Raw genomic sequence first — 12818 nt, 5'->3', positions numbered from 1 at the left:
TGAGCCTCAGAGTCCTTTACCTCACTGAGCCTCAGAGTCCTTTACCTCACTGAGCCTCTGAGTCCTTTACCTCACTGAGCCTCTGAGTCCTTTACCTCACTGACCCTCAGAGTCCTTTACCTCACTGAGCCTCAGAGTCCTTTACCTCACTGAGCCTCAGAGTCCTTTACCTCACTGAGCCTCAGAGTCCTTTACCTCACTGAGCCCTCAGAGTCCTTTACCTCACTGAGCCTCTGAGTCCTTTACCTCACTGAGCCTCTGAGTCCTTTACCTCACTGAGCCTCAGAGTCCTTTACCTCCACTGAGCCTCAGAGTCCTTTACCTCACTGAGCCTCTGAAGTCCTTTACCTCACTGAGCCTCTGAGTCCTTTACCTCACTGAGCCTCTGAGTCCTTTACCTCACTGACCCTCAGAGTCCTTTACCTCACTGACCCTCTGAGTCCTTTACCTCACTGAGCCTCTGAGTCCTTTACCTCACTGAGCCTCTGAGTCCTTTACCTCACTGAGCCTCTGAGTCCTTTACCTCACTGAGCCTCAGAGTCCTTCACCTCACTGAGCCTCTGAGTCCTTTACCCTCACTGAGCCTCAGAGTCCTTCACCTCACTGAGCCTCAGAGTCCTTCACCTCACTGAGCCTCAGAGTCCTTTACCTCACTGAGCCTCAGAGTCCTTTACCTCACTGAGCCTCAGAGTCCTTTACCTCACTGAGCCTCAGAGTCCTTTACCTCACTGAGCCTCAGAGTCCTTTACCTCACTGAGCCTCTGAGTCCTTTACCTCACTGAGCCTCAGAGTCCTTTACCTCACTGAGCCTCTGAGTCCTTTACCTCACTGAGCCTCTGAGTCCTTCACCTCACTGAGCCTCAGAGTCCTTTACCTCACTGAGCCTCAGAGTCCTTTACCTCACTGAGCCTCAGAGTCCTTTACCTCACTGAGCCTCAGAGTCCTTCACCTCACTGAGCCTCTGAGTCCTTTACCTCACTGAGCCTCTGAGTCCTTTACCTCACTGAGCCTCTGAGTCCTTTACCTCACTGAGCCTCTGAGTCCTTTACCTCACTGAGCCTCAGAGTCCTTTACCTCACTGAGCCTCTGAGTCCTTTACCTCACTGAGCCTCTGAGTCCTTTACCTCACTGAGCCTCTGAGTCCTTCACCTCACTGAGCCTCTGAGTCCTTTACCTCACTGAGCCTCAGAGTCCTTTACCTCACTGAGCCTCAGAGTCCTTTACCTCACTGACCCTCAGAGTCCTTCACCTCACTGAGCCTCAGAGAGTCCTTTACCTCACTGAGCCTCAGAGAGTCCTTTACCTCACTGAGCCTCAGAGAGTCCTTTACCTCACTGAGCCTCAGAGTCCTTTACCTCACTGAGCCTCAGAGTCCTTTACCTCACTGAGCCTCAGAGTCCTTTACCTCACTGAGCCTCAGAGTCCTTCACCCTCACTGAGCCTCTGAGTCCTTTACCTCACTGAGCCTCAGAGTCCTTTACCTCACTGAGCCTCAGAGTCCTTTACCTCACTGAGCCTCAGAGTCCTTTACCTCACTGAGCCTCAGAGTCCTTCACCTCACTGAGCCTCTGAGTCCTTTACCTCACTGAGCCTCAGAGTCCTTTACCTCACTGAGCCTCAGAGTCCTTTACCTCACTGAGCCTCAGAGTCCCTTCACCTCACTGAGCCTCTGAGTCCTTTACCTCACTGAGCCTCAGAGTCCCTTTACCTCACTGAGCCTCAGAGTCCTTTACCTCACTGAGCCTCAGAGTCCTTTACCTCACTGAGCCTCAGAGTCCTTTACCTCACTGAGCCTCAGAGTCCTTCACCTCACTGAGCCTCTGAGTCCTTTACCTCACTGAGCCTCAGAGTCCTTTACCTCACTGAGCCTCTGAGGGGAAATGGAAAGTGTAACCGGGGTGAAAAGGGTGTTATCGTTACTTCATTATGAATGTTGTTACATCAAGGCCGAAAATTTGTTTTTTTTGTATTATATTTCCATTTAATCTTGTGGACGTTCAGATTCTCTGTCCTCCATCAGGGGGCGCTGCAGCACCCTCAGCACCCCTACTTCCCACGGCCATGCTAAACGACAATGTGACGTGAACGACAACGTGAGGTCGGAGCTCGTGAAAACAAAGCTGTCTGAGACTCAGGTTTCTGAGGAACAGAATATATCGTTTTCTGGCATCTCTTTCATCGTTTTACGGGACATCTGCATTTTGGTCTGAGGGCGCAGAGAGACCCTGATGTGTGATGTTTTACAAGGAACTCAGACAGTCTCTCAGGTCAAAGGTCAAAGTAAAACATGTTCAAGGAACTCAGAAAGTCTCTCAGGTCAAAGGTCAAAGTGAAACATGTTCAAGGAACAAACCCGACCTGTAGTTTTCAGTAAGGGAAGCACAAAGACGTTATCAAAGCTTTATTAAAAAGACCCTTCAAAGAACACATGATTACAAACCAATAGATTAGCAAGAAAAGACCTGAAAAGGAGATGAGCTCAAGTGGCCTTTCTTTCGTACACTTCGTCTGTACATGGATATAAATCCTCCAAATGTAACGACAAGATATTTTCCCTGAAGACACCGAGCGTTTTCTGATACGACCAAACTACGGTTTACGCTTGGCCTCATTTAGGCGTCACAATGAGCCCCTTTCACACCAAGGAGGCGAGGCCCCTCTTTAAAGTGTCTCTACAGCTCGGGGCTCCAGGACGCCCCCCCCCCCATCTCTTAGGTGAGGCAGGACAGCGTCTTGGTAAAATGTCTCCAGTTTGGACAGCGTCTCCTCCACAGCTCGGGGTCAAAGGTCACCGGGACCACGGCCGTCTCTTTAAGGGTGAAGACAACGAAGTCAGCCTGATGGACGCCCGTCACCGCCATCTGGACCTGGACCTGAGTGAAGTAGCTGTGGGACGACTTCAGGACGTACAGCGGGACCTGGGGACGAGGGGACAAGGAGACGAGGTTAGAGACGAGGAGACAAGGAGAGGAGGTTAGAGACGAGGAGAGGAGGTTAGAGACGAGGGGACAAGGAGAGGAGGTTAGAGACGAGGAGAGGAGGTTAGAGACGAGGGGACAAGGAGAGGAGGTTAGGGACGAGGAGAGAGGCGAAGAGAGGAGGTTAGAGACGAGGGGACGAGGAGAGGAGGTTAGAGACGAGGAGAGGAGGTTAGAGACGAGGGGACAAGGAGAGGAGGTTAGAGACGAGGGGACAAGGAGAGGAGGTTAGAGACGAGGAGAGGAGGTTAGAGACGAGGGGACAAGGAGAGGAGGTTAGAGACGAGGAGAGGAGGTAGAGACGAGGGGACAAGGAGAGGAGGTTAGAGACGAGGGGACAAGGAGAGGAGGTTAGAGACGAGGAGAGGAGGTTAGAGACGAGGGGACAAGGAGAGGAGGTTAGAGACGAGGGGACGAGGAGAGAGGCGAAGAGAGGAGGTTAGAGACGAGGAGACAAGGAGAGGAGGTTAGAGACGAGGGGACAAGGAGAGGAGGTTAGAGACGAGGGGACAAGGAGAGGAGGTTAGAGACGAGGGAACAAGGAGAGGAGGTTAGAGACGAGGGGACAAGGAGAGGAGGTTAGAGACGAGGAGAGGAGACGAGGAGAGGACTATAGAGACGAAGAGAGGACTATAGAGACGAAGAGAGGACTATAGAGACGAAGAGAGGACTATAGAGACGAAGAGAGGACTATAGAGACGAGGAGAGGACTATAGAGACGAGGAGAGGAGGCGAGAGAGGACGTGAGAGAGAGGACGTGAGAGAGAGGATGTGAGAGTAGTAGTCTGACCTCTCCGGGCCTCCCTCTGTCCTCGTCCTGTATCTTCAGGCAGAAGTTGGGGTCGTCCCTGCAGGCGTCCTCCACCCGTCTGTCCTTGTGTTTGTAGGGACACTTCACCTCCAGGCAGAGCAGCCGTTGGCCGGTCCGGCTGTCCGTCACGATGCCATCTGGACTCGCACCCAACCAGGGCCTCTGAGCGTCCAGGAAGAGCCCGCAGGCGAGCACCGAGACGCCCCGTCCCAACGCCGCCGTCTTCACAGCCTGCAGGACGAGGACAGATCAATGATGGAACCGGCGTTCACCGTCTCAACATTCTGACTTTCCTGTAACTCCACTTTCTGTCAGAGTTATTATAAACATGAGCTTTAGTCTGCAGTCTCATATGTTCTGGTTCTCCTCGCAGCTCCTCAGCCGAGCATCTACACCAAGAAGATGCTGCTTTTTCTAAACATTCACACTTTTTCTCAAAATCTCAAAATGTTAACTTTTTCTCAAAATTCAGACTTTTTCTCAAAATCTCAAAAATCTGAATTTCTATAACTCTCACTGCCAAGAGGTGGAGTTACAGAACAAATCAGAATTTAGAGAGAAAATCAGAATTTAGAGAAAAAGTAAGAATTTTTATAACAAAATCTGAATTTTGAGATTTTGAGAAAAACATCTCCAAACTCTGCAGTCACTCACAGAGATGCTATAAAACACCTCAGCTGAGGATGATGAGAGAGACGAGCTCATGTTTCACCAGGTGTGTGACTCTGTACCTGGTAGCTGCGGACGGCCTCGGCCTCCATCTGCACCCCCCAGGACATGGCTCTGGTCCGGACTCTCGGCGCCTCACCTGGCAGGTGAGAAACAACCAGATGGTGTTACTTCACTGTTATCTTCCCCATCATAGGTGTTCATCACCTGAGGTCATCATCACCTGAGGTCATCATCACCTGAGGTCATCATCACCTGAGGTCATCATCACCTGAGGTCATCATCACCTGAGGTCATCATCACCTGAGGTGCTCATTTCTCTCTGATGTCATCATTATACAAATCATGAGGGAGCATGAACCTCTCCGTCATGGTTAGTAAAAAGGCTGAGTCGTGTTAGTCAGGTCACTACGTACAGGGGTCCAATATTTAGGGTTAGGGTCCTATATTTGGGGGCGGGGTTTACCTGTGACAGCATCCAGGTAGGAAGTGGGCGGGGTTTACCTGTGACAGCAGCCAGGTAGGAAGTGGGCGGGGTTTACCTGTGACAGCAGCCAGGTAGGAAGTGGGCGGGGTTTACCTGTGACAGCATCCAGGTAGGAAGTGGGCGGGGTTTACCTGTGACAGCAGCCAGGTAGGAAGTGGGCGGGGTTTACCTGTGACAGCAGCCAGGTAGGAAGTGGGCGGGGTTTGGCTCTTTCCGTTGACGAATCCGCAGTGAGCGATGCTGTGAGCAATGGAGGCTGTGATCCGGTTCTTCTTCCAGGCAAACCAGGCGGGGTTGGTGCTCTGCCCGCGGGTCAGAACCTCCACCTCCTCCACCTCCTGCTGGTCCACCCGGACCCCCAGACCCAGTGGCACCTGTTATGTTTCAAGATTCAAGGCTTTTATTGTCATGTGTACAGAGCTACAGTGTAGAGGTCACAGGCTCCTCCCACAGAGCAACACAACAACACAGATAACATCATGCAAGGAGAGTCATTGGATTATGATATATTACATACATCATTTGTAAGTTTAATGTTATGGATATTCTTTCAACAGTTCAGGTGTTTAACAGTCTTATGGCCTGTGGGATGAAACTGTCCCTGAGTCTGGTGGTTTTAGTCCTGAAACTGTCTCTGAGTCTGGTGGTTTTAGTCCTGAAACTGTCTCTGAGTCTGGTGGTTTTAGACCTGAAACTGTCTCTGAGTCTGGTGGTTTTAGTCCTGAAACTGTCTCTGAGTCTGGTGGTTTTAGACCTGAAACTGTCTCTGAGTCTGGTGGTTTTAGTCCTGAAACTGTCTCTGAGTCTGGTGGTTTTAGTCCTGAAACTGTCCCTGAGTCTGGTGGTTTTAGACCTGAAACTGTCCCTGAGTCTGGTGGTTTTAGACCTGATACTGTCTCTGAGTCTGGTGGTTTTAGTCCTGAAACTGTCTCTGAGTCTGGTGGTTTTAGACCTGAAACTGTCCCTGAGTCTGGTGGTTTTAGACCTGAAACTGTCCCTGAGTCTGGTGGTTTTAGTCCTGAAACTGTCCCTGAGTCTGGTGGTTTTAGACCTGAAACTGTCCCTGAGTCTGGTGGTTTTAGTCCTGAAACTGTTCCTGAGTCTGGTGGTTTTAGACCTGAAAACTGTCCCTGAGTCTGGTGGTTTTAGACCTGAAACTGTCTCTGAGTCTGGTGGTTTTAGACCTGAAACTGTCCCTGAGTCTGGTGGTTTTAGACCTGAAACTGTCTCTGAGTCTGGTGGTTTTAGACCTGAAACTGTCCCTGAGTCTGGTGGTTTTAGTCCTGATGCTGTCCCTGAGTCTGGTGGTTTTAGACCTGAAACTGTCCCTGAGTCTGGTGGTTTTAGACCTGAAACTGTCTCTGAGTCTGGTGGTTTTAGTCCTGAAACTGTCCCTGAGTCTGGTGGTTTTAGACCTGAAACTGTCCCTGAGTCTGGTGGTTTTAGACCTGAAACTGTCTCTGAGTCTGGTGGTTTTAGACCTGAAACTGTCCCTGAGTCTGGTGGTTTTAGACCTGAAACTGTCTCTGAGTCTGGTGGTTTTGGGATTTTTGGGAATCATGGACATATAATAAAGTTCTGTAAGTCATGCCATGAGTTAATCATTTAGTTTTCTGACAAGGGGTCACCTGTACTGATGGTACACAGAGTCTCCTCATGCAGTCTGTGTTTTCTGCAGTGTCCTGTGTTACATGATCACACCATGTCAAAAGGTACATTGTTGTGTTTATGATTGTGTAAGATCTAGTTCCACGCATGTTCAATACTGTAAGATTCCCTCCTTCTGGAGACGTGCTCTCTGCTCATTGGATGAAGGGTAATCTGTCTCTTATACCGTGCTCTCTGCTCATTGGATGAAGGGTAATCTGTCTCTTATACCGTGCTCTCTGCTCATTGGATGAAGGGTAATCTGTCTCTTATACCGTGCTCTCTGCTCATTGGATGAAGGGTAATCTGTCTCTTATACCGTGCTCTCTGCTCATTGGATGAAGGGTAATCTGTCTCTTATACTGTTGGACAACAATATCATATTTTAACTCCAACCACTTCTGTGTCTGTGCTTCAATATGTTTCTATTTGGTTATCTGCTTATGTTGTGAGTGTTTAAGATATCCACGACAGACCTGCTCCGGGCTGGGGGCGTCTCCATGAACCGGGCTCTCAGCACTCTGTTTCCCCGCATCAGGTCCAGGTCTCACAGCAGGGTTCACCTGGGGGGTTCTGGGTCCAGTCTGGAGGCTACTGAGTCCAGTCTGAGGGTTCCTGGGCCCAGTTTGGGGGCTACTGGGTCCAGGTCTCACAGCAGGCTTCATCTGGGGGGTCCTGGATCCAGTCTGGGGGGTTCTGGGTCCAATCTGGGGGGTTCTGGGTCCAATCTGGGGGGTTCTGGGTCCAGTCTGGGGGGTTCTGGGTCCTGATTGAAGGGGGGGTTCAGCAGCAGGCCTGGGCCTCAGGGTCTGGCTGATTCTGGTTGTGGTTCTGGGGGTCGTGGTGCTGATGCTCGGGTGGTACCGGACCTCGGGGATCTTCAGGGTCCGGTCTGCTGCTGGGACCTGGTTTCTGTTCGGGTCCTGCATCTTCATTTATTCAGAACAGAAACAGGGTTTATTGTTAAAAATAAGACGTAATGTATTTTTTATTATTTGATTAAATGATTTATAACACTGCACGATATATAAACATAACTTCAATTGTTTACGCTAACAACTTATCGTACGATATACAGACATGATCTAAACATCGTACGATATTTGGACGTAACTGCAATAATTTAAACGTTAACAATGGTGCGTACAGCCTTGAGGGGGGTTGCAGCAGCAGGTCTGCTCCTCTGGTCCTGGCTGGTTCTGGTTCTGGTTCTGGGGGTCGTGGGCTGGATGCTGGGATGGTACCGGACCTCAGGGATCTTCAGGGTCCGGTCTGCTGCTGAGATCTGGTTTCTGTTCTGGTCGTGCATCTATATCAGAGCAGGAAGCAGAACAGGGAGACTCTTAACCCTTAAATCACTAAATACTATAAAGAGTGAATAGATTTGGGTTTTCTTCATTTCACCCACATTACATTACATGACATGACATGACATCACATGACATGACATTACATCACATTACATGACATGACATCACATCACATGACATGACATGACATGACATGACATGACATGACATCACATTACATCACATTACATCACATTACATCACATCACATGTCACTTGTCAGACGCTTTTATCCAAAGCGACTTACATGCTCAATACTGTGGACAATCCCCACAGGAGCACTTTGGGGTGAAGTGTCTCAGGGACACAACGACATGCTGACTGCAGTGGGGTTTGAACCTGTGACCCCCTGATCCCAACACCTACGGACAACCCACTGCACCACACACCTCCTGTATTACACCTGTATCACACTATTATTACAACCATATTACACTGTTATTACACCTGTATCACACTATTATTACAACCATATTACACTGTTATTACACCTGTATTACACTGTTATTACACCTGTATTACACTGTTATTACACCTGTTATTACACCCATATCACACTGTTATTACACCTGTTATTACACCCATATCACACTGTTATTACACCTGTTATTACACCCATATCACACTATTATTACACCTGTATTACACTGTTATTACACCTGTATTACACTGTTATTACACCTGTTATTACACCCATATCACACTATTATTACATCTGTATTACACCTGTATTACACTGTTATTACACCTGTATTACACCTATTATCACACTATTATTAAACCTGTATTACACTGTTATTACACCTGTATTACACTGTTATTAAACCTGTATTACACTGTTATTACACCTGTATTACACTGTTATTAAACCTGTATTACACTGTTATTACACCTGTATTACACTGTTATTACACCTGTTATTACACCCATATCACACTATTATTACATCTGTATTACACCTGTATTACACTGTTATTACACCTGTATTACACTGTTATTACACCTGTATTACACTGTTATTACACCTGTTATTACACCCATATCACACTATTATTACATCTGTATTACACCTGTATTACACTGTTATTACACCTGTATTACACTGTTATTACACCTGTTATTACACCCATATCACACTATTATTACATCTGTATTACACCTGTATTACACTGTTATTACACCTGTATTACACTGTTATTACACCTGTATTACACTGTTATTACACCTGTTATTACACCCATATCACACTATTATTACATCTGTATTACACCTGTATTACACTGTTATTACACCTGTATTACACCTATTATCACACTATTATTAAACCTGTATTACACTGTTATTAAACCTGTATTACACTGTTATTACACCTGTATTACTTGACTTCCAAGCTTTAGGGTCTGTGGCTGTAGCTTTGACTTTTCCCTCCGTCGTTGCCCTGGTATCAAGCATGCTTCCAAAAAGGGGGTCGCACACTGTTTGACTCTTTACTTAAACAAAAGGTATCAAATACAAACACATATCTTCTCAGGTCAAAAAACGATGCTAACACTGCTCTGTGCTTCTTTCTCCTGTGTGTGTGTGTGTGTGTGTGTGTGTGTGTGTGTGTGTGTGTGTGTGTGTGTGTGTGTGTGTGTGTGTGTGTGTGTGTGTGTGTGTGTGTGTGTGTGTGTGTGTGTGTGTGTGTGTGTAACATTCATATTTAGCTTGTTCTCATAAAAAAACGTAATAACACAAATGATGTGCTTTTATTTTGAAAGGTTTGAAAGCGTCAACCGGAAGTTGTTGTTTACTTGTTATTTAACCCTCGGGAGTAAACAGGTGAGTGTTCTCTCAAACTGTTTGTATTTACACGATGAACATCAGCAGGTACACACTTTACTAACAGCAGAGTAGAAGCTAGTACCCTGTAACTCAGGTATACACAGTGTAATACACTATCCACAGAACAAGATATTACACTTCAGACTGCCTCTTTACGATCTTCATACTTCCACATTACTAACAACAAACACAACAACAACAACACATACAACAGGCCGGTCAATAAAACAGACGGATCAGTTGTGTTTTAATCATTAGACAAACTGATCCTGTTCTGTACGGCTTTATGGTTATTGTGTAGTTGTTGTGTAGTTGTTGTGTAGTTAGACTGTGAGTAAACTATATTAAAACCAAAGGTAAACAGAAGATCTTACCTGCGTGTAATGTTAGTCTGTCGGAGAGAAACCTGAAGTGAAACTGTGACTCATCATCACGTGAGCTGTGTGTATGTGTGTGTGAGAGCTGTGTGTGTGTGACTCATAGTTCAACATTCCTCCGCTGGGATTGGTCAGATGTTGGACGACCCTCGCTCTGATTGGCTAATATATAGGCTCACAGTGCCTAATGGAGCCAGTTAGGACAGCCGAGCGGTCTAACGTTCAAGCGTTCGGGTCGCAGTTTCTTCGCTGGGGCGTGGGTTCGAATCCTACTTCCGTCACATGCTTTTTATATTGTTAAAACAAGCGGATGATATGATTCCTGTTATTAGTTTTAATTGTTTTTTATTGATCCCGTTTTGTTATGTTAATTTGTCTTTACATTCAGTTATTTCTGTATTTAATAATTTCCATAATGCATGTTGGAATCTCATAAATAGATTGAATTGGAGGATGAAGCCCTATTTATTGATCACACATGTTCATGCTCAAAACACACACACACACACACACACACACACACACACACACACACACACACACACACACACACACACACACACACACACACACACACACACACACACACACACACACACACAGTAGTTATGTTTAATAACATTAATAATATATTATTTACGTTTTGTTTTCATTAATTTCCATATTTCATAAATGTTCAACATTATATCTGCATGCGTTTATTAATTATATTTAATGATATCATAAGTTATTTTTTTACATTGACCTCTATGCTTCAACCTTTCTCCTCTGTGATTGGTCAAATGTTGGAGGATTGTTGGAGCCTGCTCTCTCATTGGCTGATCCTCCCAACATCACAGACAGAAGGTCGCGGGTTCGAGTCCCACTTCTGACAAGTGCTTTCTTTAAATGATGAATCAAAGAAGCAACAAACTAAATCATAATCTGTATTCAAAGTTATCTAGGATTCTGTAAAGAAAGTCCATAAAGGATGTTTGGAGAAAATAATGTGCTTTTGTTTCCTGTCTGGCAGCAGAACTACATTATTACACCTATATTAAAACCCATAATGTACCCATAATGTACCCAATATACCCATAATACACCCATATTAAAACCCATATTACACCTATATTAAAACCCATAATATACCCATATTAAAACCCATAATGTACCCATAATACACCCATATTACACCTATATTAAAACCCATATTATACCCATATTAAAACCCATAATGTACCCATAATACACCCATATTACACCTATATTAAAACCCATATTATACCCATAATGTACCCATAATATACCCATAATGTACCCATAATATACCCATATTAAAACCCATAATACGATGTGAGGGTCTAAGGACAGAGGGTGTCGTATTGTCATACTGATATTCTGTACAAACTGAAGTGCACTGAGACACATGTAACATTTACTCGGCCCATATCACACTGTTACTCGGGACATATCACTGTTACTCGGCACTTACTCGGGACATATCACTGTTACTCGGGACATATCACACTGTTACTCGGCCCATATCACTGTTACTCGGCACATATCACTGTTACTTCTTGCCCATATCACACTGTTTGACTTACTACTACGTACTTACTACTCGGCACAAAATATCACACTGTTACTACTACTCGGCCATAATCACTGTACTACTTACTACTCGGGACATATCACTGGTTACTACTCGGGACAATTCACTGTTACTCTGCCCATATCACAGCTGTTGTACTACTACTACTCTCGGCACATATCACACTGTTACTCGGCCCATATCACTGTTACTCGGGACATATCACACTGTTACTACTACTAGTTACTCGGGACATATCACACTGTTACTCGGCCCATATCACTGTTACTCGGCCCATATCACACTGTTACTCGGCACATATCACACTGTTACTCGGGACATATCACTGTTACTCGGCCCATATCACACTGTTACTCGGCACATATCACACTGTTACTCGGGACATATCACACTGTTACTCGGGACATATCACTGTTACTCGGGACATATCACACTGTTACTCGGGACATATCACTGTTACTCGGCCCATATCACTGTTACTCGGCCCATATCACACTGTTACTCGGCACATATCACACTGTTACTCGGGACATATCACACTGTTACTCGGGACATATCACTGTTACTCGGGACATATCACACTGTTACTCGGGACATATCACTGTTACTCGGCCCATATCACACTGTTACTCGGGACATATCACACTGTTACTCGGGACATATCACTGTTACTCGGCCCATATCACACTGTTACTCGGCCCATATCACACTGTTACTCGGGACATATCACTGTTACTCGGGACATATCACTGTTACTCGGGACATATCACACTGTTACTCGGCCCATATCACACTGTTACTCGGCACATATCACTGTTACTCGGCCCATATCACACTGTTACTCGGGACATATCACACTGTTACTCGGGACATATCACTGTTACTCGGGACATATCACACTGTTACTCGGCCCATATCACACTGTTACTCGGCACATATCACTGTTACTCGGGACATATCACACTGTTACTCGGCACATATCACACTGTTACTCGGCACATATCACACTGTTACTCGGCCCATATCACACTGTTACTCGGCCCATATCACACTGTATCGGCCACATATCCTGTTATCGGGAC

General features: G+C 46.0%; 1 protein-coding gene across 1 annotated transcript; it reads right to left on the bottom strand.

Annotated features, from left to right (window-relative positions):
• Nucleotides 1-2386: 2386 nt before the first annotated feature.
• On the bottom strand, nt 2387-10225 carry LOC117496723. The gene is made up of 7 exons (XM_034148460.1): nt 10140-10225; nt 7740-7901; nt 7069-7521; nt 5115-5319; nt 4521-4597; nt 3769-4020; nt 2387-2918 (listed from the first exon to the last, which is right to left on the bottom strand). The coding sequence occupies exons 2-7, from the start codon at nt 7899-7901 to the stop codon at nt 2712-2714; spliced, it is 1356 nt and encodes a 451-aa protein (XP_034004351.1). The 5' UTR covers nt 10140-10225; the 3' UTR covers nt 2387-2711.
• Between the last annotated feature and the right edge of the window lie 2593 nt (nt 10226-12818).

The sequence above is a fragment of the Trematomus bernacchii genome, unplaced genomic scaffold (genome assembly GCF_902827165.1).
Source record: "Trematomus bernacchii unplaced genomic scaffold, fTreBer1.1, whole genome shotgun sequence".
Taxonomy (NCBI): domain Eukaryota; kingdom Metazoa; phylum Chordata; class Actinopteri; order Perciformes; family Nototheniidae; genus Trematomus; species Trematomus bernacchii.
The sequence above is the reverse complement of the archived record's forward strand: the minus strand, read 5'-3'. Positions and strand labels throughout refer to the sequence as shown.

Coding starts and splice junctions, on each gene's coding strand:
- LOC117496723 (XM_034148460.1), bottom strand. CDS start 7,901: ATGCACGACCAGAACAGAAACCAGATCTCAGCAGCAGACCGGACCCTG. Junction 7,522..7,739: donor CTGCAACCCCCCTCAAGGCT/GTACGCACCATT, acceptor GAATAAATGAAG/ATGCAGGACCCGAACAGAAA. Junction 5,320..7,068: donor ACGCCCCCAGCCCGGAGCAG/GTCTGTCGTGGA, acceptor GAAACATAACAG/GTGCCACTGGGTCTGGGGGT.